At 33.3% G+C, this 17,582-nt stretch overlaps 1 protein-coding gene across 16 annotated transcripts in view; it reads left to right on the forward strand.

Annotated features, from left to right (window-relative positions):
- GULP1 (GULP PTB domain containing engulfment adaptor 1) overlaps positions 1–17,582 on the forward strand; it is a 266,197-nt gene that overhangs the window by 241,352 nt on the left and 7,263 nt on the right. For 6 of the 16 annotated variants that reach the window (XM_043577257.1, XM_043577255.1, XM_043577259.1 and 3 more), the window contains 3 exons: positions 10,564–10,791; positions 12,428–12,566; positions 15,515–15,609. In XM_043577257.1, the coding sequence (XP_043433192.1) occupies positions 10,564–10,791; positions 12,428–12,566; positions 15,515–15,609 (462 nt within the window). Of the gene's footprint in view, positions 1–10,563; positions 10,792–12,427; positions 12,567–15,514; positions 15,610–17,433; positions 17,445–17,582 lie in introns of all 16 variants that reach the window. The other 10 variants (XM_043577270.1, XM_043577268.1, XM_043577265.1 and 7 more) reach the window with 3 other exon arrangements.

Here is a 17,582-nt window from a genome sequence, read left to right on the forward strand (position 1 = left end):
TGCATATGAATAGTAGCTTTATTTTAGTCTTTATGTTTGCAAAGGAATAAAATAAGATCCATTACCATTTTGGATACAAACCCAAAGCTTGCTCACTTTTTACACTCTGTCTCTAGACACAGAACTAAGACCTTATGTTGAGGGGAGAGGTGGATCTGGGAGGAGCAGAGGAGTCTGGGGCATGTTGATGAATCATGAAATAGCACTCCGTTCTTTTATTTCCTAAAAGCAGGCACTGCCCTAGACTACCACTAAGACAACTGAGAAGAAGGTAGGTCAGGATGGGGGTTATGCATGTGCATTGGTGATCTGACATGGTCACCAAGTCAGCTTCAGAAATGGCAAGGGTCAGGAGGAATGAAGAGATGACACTTGTATCAGTTCCCTGTGATCCTCTGGCTGAGATAGCCATCACAAGCAGTGACTGTGACAGTTGATATGTAAATGAAACACACAGACTGTCTGTATGTTCATTTATTTAGCAATTCTATTTGGTAGAGTCAGTTATATAAAAAACAATAATGTGATTCAAATAGCCTGTTATTAAAAAGGATTAGCCAGGGGTGCCTGGACGGCTGTCAGTTGAGCATCCAGCTCTTGATTTTGGCTCAAGTCATGATCTCACAGTCGTAAAACTGAGCACTGGGTTGGGCTCTGCATTGGGTGTGGAGCCTGCTTAAGATTCTCTCTCCCTCTCCTTCTGCCCCTCTCCTGCTTGCATGTGTGTGCGTGTGTACTTTGTGTGTGCTCTCTCTCTCTCTCTCTCAAAATAAATAAATAAGCTTAAAAAAAAAAGGATCACCTCTCCAGAAGTTGTCATTTAATAACTATTATAAGCATTGTGTTCATCTCAGTACTGAATGTGTCTCAGTAGAATGCTTCAAAGACTATAACTAAAGGTTGAATTTTAAAAATAGATATAATTTTCTCTAACCCATTTTTTTGCATTGAATACACAAAATTATTGCTTCAATGATCATTATGTAAATAACTTAAATTATAAGTTTGCAATTATATTCTTTTGTCATAGCAATATCCTTGTATTTTCTCTTTATTTTAACTTGAAAAATTACTTGTCTTATAATTTTTCAGTTTCTAAAGGCTTATTGTTTTTGAAATTGCTGTTATACTGAAGGATGTACATCTTCTTTAAGATAAAAAAATAAAAATTATTTGATTTTTAAAGGAAGGAGACTCAACATTTTTGAATTGCTACAAGATATCTGATGCCTAAATATTTTTTGGAGAGATTATGAACAAATATATTTGCCTTTCATTTTCAATTTTACTTAGGTAACTGTGAAATATATTAATATAACACCAAGTGCTATATTTATTTCACATTTCTTAAAATGATCTCCCAATTTTCTGATACTAAAAATGAGCTGAATTAGGGGCACCTGGGGGGCTCTGTTGGTTAAGCATCCAACTCTTGATCTCAGCTCAGGTCATGATCTCACAGTTCATGAGTTTGAGCTCTGCTTTGGGCTGTGCGCTGACAGTACGGAGCCTGCTTGGAATTCTCTCTCCCTCTCTGGGGCGCCCGCTCTCTCTCTCTCTTTCTCTCTCTAAAAAGAAACTTAAAAAAATGAACTGAATTAACTTATCTATAGTTATTTAGTATGAAATGCTGCCATGCTTATAAATATCCACTCTGTTAAGGTTTGTTAATGATTCAAATTATTAAAATTGAATTTCAAAAACAATGAAAATTGTAAATAAAATATAAATTTAAAGTATAGGTAACTCTTGTTTAATAGCTTGTAATGGGTCTATGGAAAAGCAGTTTTCTAAATTGCAACTTTCTTATGAAATTTGGCCATCAGTTTTATAGGACACAGCCAGGACCCAAAGCACTTCATAGAATGCCATCATGTGTAGCAAAGTTAATGCACAGTAAATGCCTATTGGGCTTGTAACTCTGGAAACAAACTTTATTTCCTTTGCTTTCAAAGGACTGAAGGATAGAATGCTCCAAAATGGCTAAAGTTCTCAGCAGTTTGTTTAAAGGATTAGAGGCAGCAATTAACACATGAATTGAAGAAGTGCTGAAATGAAGTATGAATCCAATTATGCACATCAAAATTATAATATAGATGGGTTTGGTATATAAAATTAATTTGGCATCAGATTCTCCATGAGCTTTCAGTGTGTTATGGTGAGAGGAATCCCCAAGACAGATGATTCTTCTCAAATGACCAGCCCAAGACAGGTCTTGATCCCTACTGGGAGCCAAATTTTCTGAAGTCACACAGAAGTAACTCTTTTGCCATATAAAACACTAATTCAGAAATGGTTCTCTGTAAATGATTTGACACTACAATTTGGTTCATAAAAATAAGCATATAAAAAACAATTTCTTGAAATATCAGGATTTGCAAGTTAAACACAGTGTAGTCCACATCAAACAAGTACTAGTCAAAGTACAATAAAAGGTTTATCTCTAATCTTAGCTTTTAAATGGTCTCTTTGGGAAGAAGGAGAGAAGAGAACAAAAGTAGGAATGGAATTATGGGGGAGGGTGATATTAAAAGTAATGTAGAAAATGAAAATAATTCAAATCCCTGGTTTGGATGCTGTTCTTATCAGTGTGTGATTAAATAGCAGATAAAGGCAATGATAGGAACCGTCAGAAAATTTAGAAACATTTTTGGTAAAATTTGATTAGATAACTGAAAGATCAAAAGCTATTTTTCCTAGGAAGAGGCCCAAAGTTAGAGTTGAATTTCTATAACACAGAACAATGGTTCAAAGAAATCAGATCTCATCAGAAAATTCAGTTTTAGAGGTATTGAATCTTTTATTCTGTGTTAAATCATAAATTAAAAATGTAAGGCCCTGTTGAGTAGAATGTTCCAGACTGAAAACCTTTGTACATTAAGGAATTGCTGTGTGGGTCAGAACATAGATACGCTTCCCTGCACTCCCCAAAGTCACCCTAAGGAAAGGTTGCTATTTCTTAGATGATGGCCAGCCATCCATGTATTTGTTATATACATCACTGTGAATTGGTCATACTGATGTGTTTTGAAGATACAACTAAGTAATTTTAGGTTCAAACTTTTAATGAAAATCTTCAGGCATTCTAAAAAGTCCTTTCAAACTTTCATTGTGTAAATTGTAATCTCATTTTTATTTTCCCTAATCCCACCAAGTCATCACTCCTTTTATGAAATAGTATCTTAGTGAGATGTCTTATATATGACAGTGTATATCATTTTGATTTTTGTTTTCTCACATTTGCTAATTGCACACATTAGATACAGTTGTGATCTGTTATGGCAGCTTGTAAAATATTTATTGAATGTCTAATATAGTCATATGATATTCTAGGCTGTTGGGTTTTAGCAGTATATGAATTTTAGCTGTTAAGAAATTTATATCCCATGGGGGAAAAAGGGGATGGGTAATCAACTCCTAGGTAAATGAATAAATAAATATAAAAATTCAAATCTGATATATGCTATGAATAAAATAAAATAGAGCAGAGTAGGAAAGAATGGGTGGGGACTGTTTTAGAGACAGCAATCATGGGAAACCCTTTCTGAGAAGGTAGCATTCGAATTGAGACCTGAATAGTAAAAAGTTAGTCAGTGTAAAGGACTGGAAACAGTAACAAGACCTTTGTGCCTGGAACATACTGACCATAAGCCAAAATAGTTGGAGATGACATTGGAGAGAGAGTCAGGGGCTAGATTTTATAGGGCCGGTAGATTTCATTTTTTTTTTTTCTAATTGCACTGTGAAGTTACTTATAGGTTTTAAACAGGGGATTTGGGGATCATCTGACTGACCTATACACCAGGGTCTGTAAAAAAGGCCAAAATGAGGTCCCCTAAACTGTCTAGGAGGCTATTTCAGTATCCTAGGAGAGGGAGAAGAGTAAATTAGTCTAGAATTCTATCATTTCAGATGGTGTATGTAACTTGATACATTTTGGAAGTAGAGCTTTCAGGACTTACTGATGGATTGGTTGGGGGTTGTAGAATAAAAGAGAGGTCAGAATTGTCCTGTAGGGTTTTATCCTGAGCATCTGGGTAGTGGTACCATTTTTCAAAATAGACATGACTTGGTGAAGGTGCATAACAAAGAATATTTCACTTTTCCTCATATTAGTTCTGCCTACTGGACAGCCACCTGGAGATGCTTATGGAACTAAAGAAGGAGATCTGGGCTCATGATTATAGTACTTGAATGAAAAAAGTTTTTTTTTTTCTGTCACCAGAAAAAGACTATTTTTTATTGGACTGTTGTTTATTGCTTTAGTTAATACACCAAGTATAAATTTACCCAGTATGAAGTTCTAGAGTAGTTTAGTTCTAGCTAAGAAAACATAGTAGGAGACTTATTTTTTGCTCAATATTAAAATTAAAAGACATTTCTAACTACAAACCAATGTATATCTTCAATATATATCCATTTTTTATTTTCTCATGTATAAATTGCCATCCTATTTTTTAACTTGTTCTTGACAAATATAATGCTTACATGTCTCCCAAATACCACTCTGTTCAATAAGTTCCTTTCCTAAGGCAAATGAAATAGCCTTTGATAGTATCCATATTATATATCTCTGTATCACACTGAAATTGTGGAAATCTTTTCATTGGTTTTAGAAATTGGGTCCTTATTTTATACAGTCATTTAGATACACTGAGAAATTTCCGTTACTTGACTGTGCTGTTTGCTTTTTGCTGTGTTCTAGTGGTTTGGCAATAGATTAGAGGTTGGGTTTCTACCATTTGGTACTAATTATCTAGGAACAATCTGATTTCCATTTATTACATTCACATGGCAGTGCTGCCTGTATTTATATCAGAAAAAAAAGGTTTATTCTGCCCTCCTAGCCTCATGAATGCCCCCAGAAGATTGTTCCATTATAAGATGTGGGCATAGCAAGTTCAATCAAATTGTTCCTCTTGATTCTTGTGCCTGGATGCTTACATTTTACTTTTCTGGCTATGGATGCTTTTAACCAAATAGGACTCTTGCCAGGAAGTTAAATGAATAAAATTGTAGTCCTTAGAAGTACTGGACTTTCTATTGCTGAGTAAAATAAATGTCTCCCTTTCAATTAAACCAAGTGTTTGTTACTGGATAAAATTCTACCTTTACATAATCAACTGTGTGGCCACTGATTAGACTTGATAGGACAATTATAACCTAAAATGTGTATTTCATTGTGGGTAAACAAAACTGCCTATTTATCTTCATCTAGTGTTTTCTCAACTATTATTGAAGTCAAGATGGGCAAGAGCAGATTTTGAAAACTCTCAGTTACACAACAAGCCAAATGTGAATCTTTAAACAAAAGCATAAATTTTAAACATGACATTGATTTAAGAACATTTGTTGCCCACAAAAAGTGATTACTGGTTCATGGCTTCATTTTCATAATTGTTACTTGCACAAAAAATGATTCTAAGGAAGTAAACTCTATCTAATGGGAAGAAAAATATATTCCCTTCCAGCTCTGACCATGAATGCCCGATCAAATCATTTAATTTCTTGTTGCAGTTTTCCTCTTTGGGATATGTAGACAATCATGTCCATTTAACTCGTGACCTTGTTGTAAGAACAAACAAGATAATAGGTCTTACAAGTAAGAGACCAATAAAACCAAATTGTGAATCTAGAAATCTGAAAAAAAAAAGTACATTCACGATGCCATAAATTCTAAACCCTAGAAGTTTTTACGTTTAAAACACGGGGTGCCTGGGTGGCTCAGTCAGTTAAGCGTCCGACTTTAGCTCAGGTCTTGATCTAGTGGTTCATGAGTTCGAGCACCACGTCAGGCTCTGTGCTGACAACTCAGAGCCTGGAGCCTGCTTCAGATTCTGTGTCTCCCTCTCTCTCTGTCCCTCCGCCACTAGCACTCTGTCTCTCTCTCTCTCTCTCTCAAAAAATGAATAAACATTAAAAAAATTAAAACTTAAAGTCATATTAAAAATGTAACATAATAGTGAACTTTGAAAGTGTGAATCTGCATGGCAGCATAGAAAGATCTGCTAGAATATTTTGCATCACAATTGTATTTCCTCATCTTTAGTGTTATTTATAATCTACCAGTTTTTCAACTAGAAAAATTTAGACATCATCCCTTAAATATAAATTTAAATAATTACTTTGTAAATTTAATTCTAAGTAAAATTTTGAAACTCTATTTTAATAGTAATGTTAAATCATATTTTAATCTTAAAGTTGTTTTACATTTTAAAAGGATATTTGGATATTTATATTACCAAAACATTAACAGCCTAAAGTAAAATTTTGATACCATTTTTTTTTAATTTCTTATTTTAGAGAGAGAGAGAAAGAGGGAGAGCACAGTTGGGGAGAGGCATAGAGGGAAAGAGAGAATCCCAAGGAGGCTCCATGTTCAGCATAGAGCCTGATATGGGGCTTGATCCCATGACCCTGGAATCATGACCCAAGCTGAAATCGAGATTCAGATGCTCAACCAACTGAGCCACCCAGGTGCCCTGATTTTGATATCATTCTAATAATATTTCTGTAGATATTGCCACAGAACTGTTTAATACAGTTTTTTTGTTGTTGTTTAAATGTTTTCAACATTTACTGAAAATGCAAACCCTTCTATGACACTCCATCATTGCTGTCACATTTAGACAAGGCTAAGGTTGAAATATTCATCATGCCTAAATGCACCAAGCCACTGCTTCCTAGAGCAAGCTACAAAACTACAACAATGAATCTCAGATATGGGCATTCATGATTAATAGACCTTAATAACCTAACAACATCTGCGTAATTAATATGTAATGATTGAACATAAAGCTCCTTGTTTCCTTAGTTTAATAATTCAGATCCTGTGCACCTTCATAAAGACCAAAGCATTTGGAATTATGAGCATAAAGGACGAGTTAAACAGTGGTGCCAGAATTTCTGTAAGAGAGTGCAAAAATTTTGGTTTCTAGCCATCTGTCAAAATATTGACAGAAGACCCAAAATAAAAATATCAAGCTGTTTTCATCTAAACTATGTATTTAATTTCATAAATAAATATCCTTAATGAGTTAAAAATGGCAGCTTACAAAATATCTAACTCCTGACCCCCTAAATTTAGAACCACCACTCAAAATGTTTTTTATTTAACTTTCTTTTTTTTCATTTTATTTTTTTAATTTACATCCAAATTAGTTAGCGTATAGTGCAACAATGATTTCAAGAGTAGATTCCTCAATGCCCCTTACCCATTTAGCCCATCCCCCCTCCCACAACCCCTCCAGTAACCCTCTGTTTATTCTCCATATTTAAGAGTCTCATATTTTGTCCCCCTCGCTGTTTTTATATTATTTTTGGTTCCCTTCCCTTATGTTAATCTGTTCTGTGTCTTAAAGTCCTCATATGAGCACCACTCAAAATATCTAACAGATGTAATATTTAATTCCTTGACTTGAATCATTTCAAAGTTAGGAATCACAAACACAAGACATCAGTACAGCCCAGGCTGTGACATAAATGTGTAATGGGTATGTGGTGGTAGTAATGAATTAGGGAGCATATACCCAACTTAAATGGCACAGCAGTTACTGCCAGTCAATTATTTTCAGGCAAGTCTGTGGGCTTACTTTCTAGATTTTCAAACTTCTCAAGAAAAGCTCCAGATTTTAATGTTCAATCTCTTAATATTATCTGAAAGCAACTGATTCAGTATTTTAAGAGATCTGTGTGACTGAGCAATAAATGCCGGTTGACCAAAACTTCATTACTGACCCAAAGGAAACCTGTGATAGTGGTAGAGTCTTAAACTGTAGATACCACAACTATTGATACATATCCCAGCTTTACCATTTTGAAAGTGAAAATACCTCTTAACTCGTGTATTTAACAACTTGATTATTTTCATGTTATATAAGTATATGTTCTCAGAGCAAGTAGAAGGCATAGTATTAACACTGTCATAAAACACTAGAGCACTTATAAGTTAGGTTATTTTGGCCTTCATTTGTTTTGAGGCATCTGGTTAAGATTTTTTGACCAATATAAGTCATAAAATAATATAGAATACCCTCACTTATGTTATAAGCCAGATGATACCAAGGACAACTTCCACTTAATATCATATTATGTTTACTCAGTATAAATATTCTTAAAATTTTCCATTTTTAAATTTAAAAATTATTCTAATATAGGGATACCCAGGTGACTCAGTCATTTAGGTGTTTGACTTTTGATCTCAGCTGAGGTCTTAATATCAGGGTTGTTGGTTCAAACCCTGCATTGGGCTTCATGCTGAGTGTGAAGTCTATTGAAAAAAAAAAGTGCTGTAGTATAAATTAGACAGTAGATATATGTTGACAGCTTATTATATGCCTACAACTCTGATGTGTTATATAGTCTTTTAGAAAATACTTCTTTTATTTATTTATTTATTTATTTATATTTACTTTTGAGAGAGAGAGAGAGAGCACATGCACATGTGTACATGTGTCAGAGAGAGAGAGAGAGAGAGAGAGAGAGAGAGAGAGAATCTTAAGCAGACTCCATGCTCAGTGCAGAGCCCAATGTGGGGCTTGATCTCACGACCCTGAGATCATGACCGGAGCCAAAATTAAGAGTTAGATGCTTAATTGACTGAGCCACCCAGGTGCCCTGGAAATACTTCTTTTAGATAAAATTTGGAAAAACTTTGTAAACAAGGAGCTTACAAGTGTCACTTAAAGTATATGGTGACCACCAATCACAAAATTATACAGTAAACTATGTAGACTATAAAATAGATTTTAAAATTATATACACACACACGTGTGTGCATACATGTATACATATCTACAGATAGATTGTTAGGGAGGTCAATAGGAAAAAAATGATTATGTAACTGTATATGCATATTAATAGTTATTAATTATATAACTCAGACCATCAGAAATTTGTTTCCACACTGAACCTTCCCTTCAGTTTAAATCTGTCACTTTACACTGCCTGGTTTTGTCCTCTGCTTTGAGAAACGAGTGAAGAAATGACTCCCATCTTAAAAACTTCCTTCAAATTTGTGGGTTCTCCTAACTATAATTTTGGTTATAACCTTTCACTATGAGATTATCAAAAGCCATATTTGTGTTGGCTGCCTCAAAATCCATGTTAAAAAAAATCTCTGAAGTGTGACCTGTAGCTTAGAAGTCTGGCTCCAGGGCCAATCCTGTCAGCCCAGTCATAGGCAATTACAAAGTCTTCCCCTGGCAAGTCTCACTGGGGGGAAATCTGCCCTGCCTATGCCAGATTTAGTGCATAGAATGGAGGAGTTGCAGTCAAGGACTTAGCGCCCTCAACCTCTGGCAGCCATGCTCTTACACATATCTGCATTCCTAGCCCAGTTGCCTATATTCAGAGGTCTCCTTATTGGAGGCCCTTGGCCATGGCCTTCTCAAAAAGCCTCTGTCAAGACCATCTTATGAGGACCTTGAAGACTCCTTTCTCCACTATGATTCAGTACTCAGTACTTTTCTACTCCTAGCCCTTCCTCCATTTCCTTCCCTTGTCGTGACCCCTCCCTCAAAACAATAACAACAAAAAATAACAAGGACACCAACAACAAACCAGCAAGACCTTTAGTTCAGGGCTCCCTCAATAGAGAGACAGTGCCTTGCTTTTGCACTGGTACTTCTGACCTTCGTCCAGTTCCATTTCCTGGAGAAGAAAATGGGACATTGATGAGGCCAGCATCTTCTTTCTGGCATCTTGCTTATACTACAACAGTAAGTGAATAAAGGCTTAATTATTACTTTCATTTTGGTTGTTTTCATTGACCACTCTGACCTCTGGCAGCCCAGTTGTTACTAGCTCAGCTTTTGACAGTAGCTTTCCACACTGTAATGGAAATAACTTATAAAAGTCAACCAAAAACTGATGTCCAGATCCAATCCACTTACTGATTATCTAACTATTTATTATCTCATTAATTCGAGATTGCCCTTTCCTGAGAAATCTTCTCATTTGGAACTCACTACCCATAGGAAGGTGGTGATAATTGCAGTCAGATTGTTTTGAATTTAACCTCTATAGGAATAAATCACAAAGAACATATGGGCCTTAATTTTCCCATATCTTTATTGTAACAAGGACATAAAATTACTAATACTTATATTACAAAAGAGTGTTTTGAGTGTTAAATTTAAAATGATTGTTGTAACCCTTTTTGAAAATTCTACAAAGTCATTACTTTTTACTAGACGTTACTCCTACTTCAGTTATTGCTTTTTTTCTTGTTATTATACTTCCTTTTCCCATGTCATTACACAGAAGCTCTAATCGAAATAAATCATCAAGCTTTACTCTTTATTGTCTTCCTCTCAAGTCCTAGTAATGTAATATTTTAGTGAGAAATAGTCAAACATTCTCAAATCTGAGGACTGTTGCAATAAGAAAGTATACACAAACAATTTTTATTATTTTTTTTAAATTTTTAGTAAAGTTATTTTGAAATGACTTACCTTTTTGCAAAATATCATTTTACAAATAAATTTTCATAATATACTTTTTCCTTTTTCCTCCATGTCTTCTTTCTTCTCCTTAGTGTATTTCTCTGTCATTCCTTTACAGCTGCTGCACCAAGTGTCTGATCATGAGCAACATGGGTTTCAGAGATGCTTATCCTCTTTCTGGCGTAGTAGTGATGATGATTCATCTTCCTGTCTAAATATTTCTTCCATTACTGTCACTCCTGTCAACTCGCCTGATTCCAGACTGTCATTGGGACTGTTAATACCACCTCCTTCTAAATGTGGCCTTCCCAAGCCAATCAGTGAGAGCAGCATCCCAAGACCTCATGTAATTTGCTAAGCACAAAAGCCTTTTTTACTATCCCACATATGTTTTTTAAAGTCTACTAAAATGTGCCATTTATAGTGTAATGAAAAAAATCAGGTATGTCCAGAATCAATGTGATATGACCTGGCAACTTTGTGTGCCATTCATTTTTACTTCCTTTTACCTGATATCAAAGTTTCAAGTAACGAGTGGTGATTGTGTACATATCCACAGAAAGACAAAATAGGACAGGTAACTTCAAAGGACCCAGTGATATAGCAACTGGGAAGTCAGGTCATCAGTGATATTGGTAAAAGCAGTTTCAGCAGCATTTGGTACCAAAAAAAAAAAAGTCTCAATTGATATGAGTATCTCTTCTGAGGAGCTTAACCTTGAGGGAAAGAGTAAGAGAGATGAGAGGCTAGAGTAGTAAAGAGAGACAGAGTAAAGACATTTCTGATTGGTTTGCTTTAAAAACAGTCAAGATTTGAGTATCTTTATATCCTGAGAAAGAGGAGAGAGCTGCCAGGGCAGCTAGAGGGATGGGTTGATTAGGAAAACTATTCCTGAGTAGGAGGAAAGGGCTGAGGGATAAAGTTGCCTTAAAGTCTTTGGACAGTATTTATGACTGATAAAGTGAGCAGGGTATTAAAGGAGATGACAGCAATTTTCCTTCATGAAAAAAATGTGCTAATGGCCATATTGACTGAATAGCAAATCTGTCACTCTTTACACACAATCAGCCTTATTTTTCTTCCATTACCTTCATTATCTGTGATTTAGAAAAATAAGTGTATTCTGAAGAGTCTAATTTTACTATGAAACACTCTTAAGTAATCTCTGTTCATGTTCTTTGAGGAAAAGCAAGTTTTTCCTTACTATTCTTCTCCAAAATGGGAATTCTCTTTCTTTTATAGATTGTGTGTACCCGTTTTTGTGTGTTTTTTCCCCCCTGAATGGCAAAGTGATGATTGTTTCATTCTTATGTTACCTCCTGGCCCAGACTGACCCAGATAGCTTAATGATTTTGGTGGTATTTTTAGTAATTATTAATTTATTTCACAAGGTAGCTATTTATCATAGAAAACTATGAAGTCTTACCCAAGAATAAAAGGCACTGCAGTGAGTATAATAGTTAGCTATCATTGTAGTTATTAATACAAATTAAAATATACTCTTTAAAAATTTTTAAAGTTGTTATCATTTGCATTTGAATGGTCATATAAGAAGATCCATTGTTTATGTCCAGTTATCTCTGTCTAAAACATAATCTTATGCAAAACTATTATTGAAATCATGTTTTTATATAGCTTCTAATATTTCCAATCCTCTGATACAAATGGCAATTATTTCTAGATATACAGAAAAATCCAATATCTCTTATATCTATATAGAATAGTTTCTCACCATTTTTGCCATCATCTTTGAGATCATTGTTGCAGAAATTTTCTTTTGCTTTCTTGCCAATAAGCATTTGGTGTGACTGATTAAATCACATGAAATTGCCAACATTTAACTATTTTTGATCTATAAAATGTCAAGTTCATATGATTCAGCTGAATTTGTTGTTGTTTATATATGTTTTATATGCATATGAAATAGCATTGCAATGTATCTACCTGAAATACTGCCTTAATTCATATTATTTTCATTGCAGGCAGGCAGTGTGACACCTAAGTCACCCTCCACTGACATCTTCGATATGATACCATTTTCTCCAATATCACACCCATCTTCAACACCTACCCGCAATGGCACACAGCCACCTCCAATACCTAGTAGATCTACTGAGATTAGTAAGCTTTCTAAAGAAAACAATATTCTTTGCTGTATTTGTGTACATTTTAAATGTTTAATTAACACTTTATGGAAAATTATATATCTTAAGCTCACTAAAAGTGTTAATTACCAAAGAATTATGTTTATATGTGCCAAATAAGTTAATCATATTTTACTTTATAATTCAGAGTATACGACCAAAGACATCAGTATTGCATTGGAAATAATTTTTTGAAAAATGAGATGGGGTTATTTATATCATGATGAAAAGCATTTAATTACATTTTTATTGTATTTGGGTTTAGACTTCTAATGTTTTAATTTAACGATTAAAAACAATGCTTGCGGTAATGGTTTTAATATTTTCAACATGTTTAATGGAGTTCAGTTTAAATTCTTTGTTAGAGTATATTAAATTCTTAGTTAAAGAAATATGTAAATATATGGATTGTGTGATTTGTTTATTACCCCTATATAAGGATTTTTTACTTGATATCTAACATACTATATATACATTGCTTTTCTGATTTACTTTCTATACATTTGGAAGGTACATTAGAGTCTCTGATTGATGGATTAGAAAGCATATAACAGAAGCTCATTTTCAATGTCTTGATTATATTTTGATCTGCACCATGTCACAGAAACTTAAAGAATACTCCCCACGTCCATGGTCAGTCATTACATGCAAAGGGAAATCGAAGAAAAGAGAGTTTTACATCTTATGCTTTATTGCATCCTCTCTAGTTCATATTAAGACATTTTTAATATAACTCTGAAGTTTTGGCTTAGGGCTTAAAGTATGTCAGGGCCTTTAATTTATTTGTTTCCCCTTGTGGAACTTAACCCAAGTATACTACACACATTAAGTATTCAATAAATTTTAGAGAATAACATTGGAAACTTCAGAAATAAGTTTATAAAAATATGTCAAACTTGTACATAAATTGAGATATATATTTAAATTCATTTGAATATATTTTGTGCCAACACAAAATATTTTTTCAGAGAATAATCCATAATATACATGTCATAGTGTGTTTTTAGCAAATGTTGCCAATATCCTGATATCATGATGGGGTATTTTTTGTCCTTGTGAGTGTCCACATCTCTTCCTTTACTGTTTTTTACTTCCTTGGATTTCATCGCTGATTTATTCATTCATTTATTTAGTCCATTGGGCATTTGTTTAACACATATGATAGACTTGGGTTGCAATCTGAAATTTGAAATGCAAATTAGCCATAGATCTCCAAAAGAGGGTTTTAATACAGGTCAAAATATAAATTGAAAAGAGCAAATAGATTTGAAAATATTTAGAAGGAATAATATGTCAGGATGGTATTGAGAGTTCAAAATCAATGATGATTCAGGATTTTAGACCAAATGTTGTTAACAGGGAAAATTAGAAGTAGAGAAGGGGAAAAATGTGTTCCATTTTAGACATTTGATATGTCTAGATTTTTCAAAGGCATATCAAACAATAAAATGCCTGTAATAAAAATCTCTATTCCTTCTGGCCAACTCTACTTTGTTTTTATTCATTCATTTCTTTTCACAAATATCTTTCATGTGTAAAAGCATTGTTGGATGTACTCGTGGTATGGGGGTAACCAAGGCATTCCTCCAAAGAAAAGTTCCTCTGTTCTCCAAGTTCTGGTGTATTGCTTAACACCAGACTGAGGAAAATAAATAACAACAACAATAACACCATATATATAAGGTGACTGTATATATATATATATATATATAATACCCATATATAATACCTATAGGTCACGTATAAGGTGACAATACATTTCCATTTGTTTAGGACAGTTCTGGTTTATCTCTTTTGTCCTGGTGTAACTGTCAGAAGCATTACTTTTATCTTAAAACTTAAATGTCTTTATTTGGATTATAAATTCTACGTCCCTCTTATTTATATAATACTTACCAGCACCAGAAACTTATAAATTTTTTTTATTTATTTAATACATGAATTTGAAAAAAAAAGTTATAACTAGAAAAGCAAGAACCTTTAATAATGAGGGTTCATAATTTAGATATGGTAGAAGAAAGAACATAAATATTATTTCTTACATAGCATTGAATTTTGAGAATATAATTTTTTTTACAAATGAAAAGTTTAATACATTATAAATTCGCATGCACCTATATAAATTTTAAAAGTTGTGTCAATTAAGGCTGCATTTGAATGATTCAGAGGAGAGAAGTTTCATAATTTTTAAATTTCTAAATCATATAATAGGCCATAATTTTATAAATTACAAACATCAATTTTAACTTTGTTGCTTCCTTAATGATTAAAAAATGCATACTTTAGAATTTATGTACAGAGAGCTATTTGATATTCTATTATTGGTATTTTTAAAAGGAAATCTGTTTCTAGGATAGAAGACATTTTTAAAGAACCTGTCCCATTGTGTTTATTTAGGAAGGTGATACGATTTCATAGTACATGAAACAACGTGCCTTACATTTTTTTCTGAATAAATGTGAGATTAAGGTATCACGAGCTATGAGTAAACTACTTACCAATCTGCTCAGTCCCACATACTGCTTCACTGTTGTGTTACAAAGGCATCCGTAAGGAATAGAGGTCTTCAAAAAGTAATATGTTATTGTAGTTAATTTAAATTGCTTCAGTAAAATGTAGGTATTGTAATATACTAATTATCAAATATTTGTGAATTTGATATTGGGAAGTCTTAATTAAAGACACAGAAACCTCTCTGGGTAATAATCCTCTGTAACCAGTTTTTAATACTGTCATAAAATGGATCTTGGCTTCTTTGTTGGTGTTTAACTAGTCTAAGCTCAGGGAAACCCAGCATAAAGTGTGTGTGGATAGGAGCTCATTTGGTTATGTGAGTAGTTCTTTATGTAATCTTGCCTTTGAAATCTAACTCACTCAACTCACTTTCTGTCATTTCATTTACTAAATTATTTTTCCTCCTTTTAGAACGGGACCTGTTTGGAGCAGAACCTTTTGACCCATTTAACTGTGGAGCAGGGGATTTCCCTCCAGATATTCAATCAAAATTAGATGAGATGCAGGTGACTGTTTTAACAGATTGGCTTATAAATGGTTTATTTCTTTTTAATATGGGACACAGAGAATGTTATATACCAAAACTACCCTTTCCTTGAATTATTATCCCTATGAAAACTTACTTGAAACAATTACTTTAAAATAATCATATATATTTAGTCCTAAAAATGTTCCTACAGATGCTAAGGATAAGGTTTTATTGTGTTTTGTTTTGTTTTTAATAGTACAATTTACAGTGACAATCAGCTGGTTCTTTTTTTATACAAAATTGCGTGGATTTAAATGGTTCATTACTTTGAAATCCAAAAATTGCAGGGTCATTGCACTAGACTTACAAGATTTCAACTCAGTTTTTAACAATTATGAATTTCAGATTGTACATGGATAGATGAAGGAAAATCTTTGTGAGAGTAAAATCAGTCTCTTTTAAAAGAAGCATTGTAGTTATGGCTCATAACTTTTGGGTTCTTATTGAAAAAGCAGGCACCCAGTGACAACTTCTTTAGGAACGTAGTCCAGTTGGGTTTCCATTTCTCTCTCCCTCTTTTATTTTTCAATTCTGAATTGTGCTGTAAGTTTGAAGGTATTGTGGGCTGTGATTAATAAATAATCTTAAAAGCACCAGGAAAAAGACTTCTCTTTATATTTGTCCTTTATATTTTGGTGGTTATTATATCCTATTTTTTATTGAAAAGACTTTGTGTATGGTAGAATGTAGGCAAAGACCAATTATATGAAGCTGATTGGGAAGAGGCAGTGAGTGAAGAGAAGGAGTTGTTGCCACTTACAGGCAATGAATTCTCTATGCTTCATTTCCTGGGCAAAAAAATTAATGGTGGATTCTGATCATCTAACACTGATGAAACACTCCTTTCTAGAAAGATAATATAAATATCCTTCCACTCATTTTGGACTACAGCTATGAAGCACTCTTCTTCTTTTCTAGGTATTATGTGAATTTCTTTATTGTTTTAGAGATAATAATGCCTGCATCTTAAAAGTTGCATTATTTAACATACACCTTGAGATTTTCAAAGTATATGTTAAAACAACATTTCTCAAGTTGGGTGATTCATAATTTCCTTTTACGTGAAAAAAATTATTTTAAATCCTTTATATTGGCTTAAATTGTTATAACATTTCTTAAAAATTTACCAAAACAGGTATACATAACTTATTCTTATAGCTCTGATACAACTATTAATTCAAAAATTATAAATTAAATAAAAGCAAAATTACAACACCTAATAAAATTGATTTAAATTAAGAACTTCAACAAGGTGGATGATGTTATCTGGCTGAAACTAAAACCACCAATATCCAACTTCTGTTGATTTCGGCATGTATCCTGTTTGATGGTACAATTTCTCTCCCTCTTTTCTATATTTCAAATACTATGAAACTTTCACTCAAATAGTGCATGGTTATTTACCAAGAATACTTTATTTCATGTGAAATCAATTCCTGTCCATTTTCAATAGTTTTACCAATTAGGTTTATGCTACTTGGGGCTAATGCTTTTATTAGAACAGACACAAACATGGGCACAGTGGTGTTTGTTCCCAAGCATTAAAATCATAAAGAGTGCTTTTCTTTTAATGTTTTTTAATTTACACAAAACTTAAGAATTTTCTATAGATTTTTTAAAATAAGCCTACATCTCCAGATTTTTGTCGGAACTAACTTTGAGAGACACTGTATTAGAATGATTTAGTGATGTGTTAGTTAAGTAATGTTAAGCTATGGTATTTTTGCTTTGTTTTTTGTTTTGCCATTTCTAATATTTTCTTAATGTCTTTTTTATTCTTTTCTGCTTTCATGGTGGGTAGCGCCAGAGATGGTTGGTATATCATTTTCATAATAATTTTAAACAACTTACAACTCCTTAAAGCTAAAACCTTAATATTTGCATGCTCTACTTAATAAATATCCAAACAGCAGTTTCATATGGATGTCTCTGATTATTAGTTGTGTTTAA

The sequence above is a fragment of the Prionailurus bengalensis genome, chromosome C1 (assembly GCF_016509475.1).
Source record: "Prionailurus bengalensis isolate Pbe53 chromosome C1, Fcat_Pben_1.1_paternal_pri, whole genome shotgun sequence".
Lineage (NCBI taxonomy): Eukaryota > Metazoa > Chordata > Mammalia > Carnivora > Felidae > Prionailurus > Prionailurus bengalensis.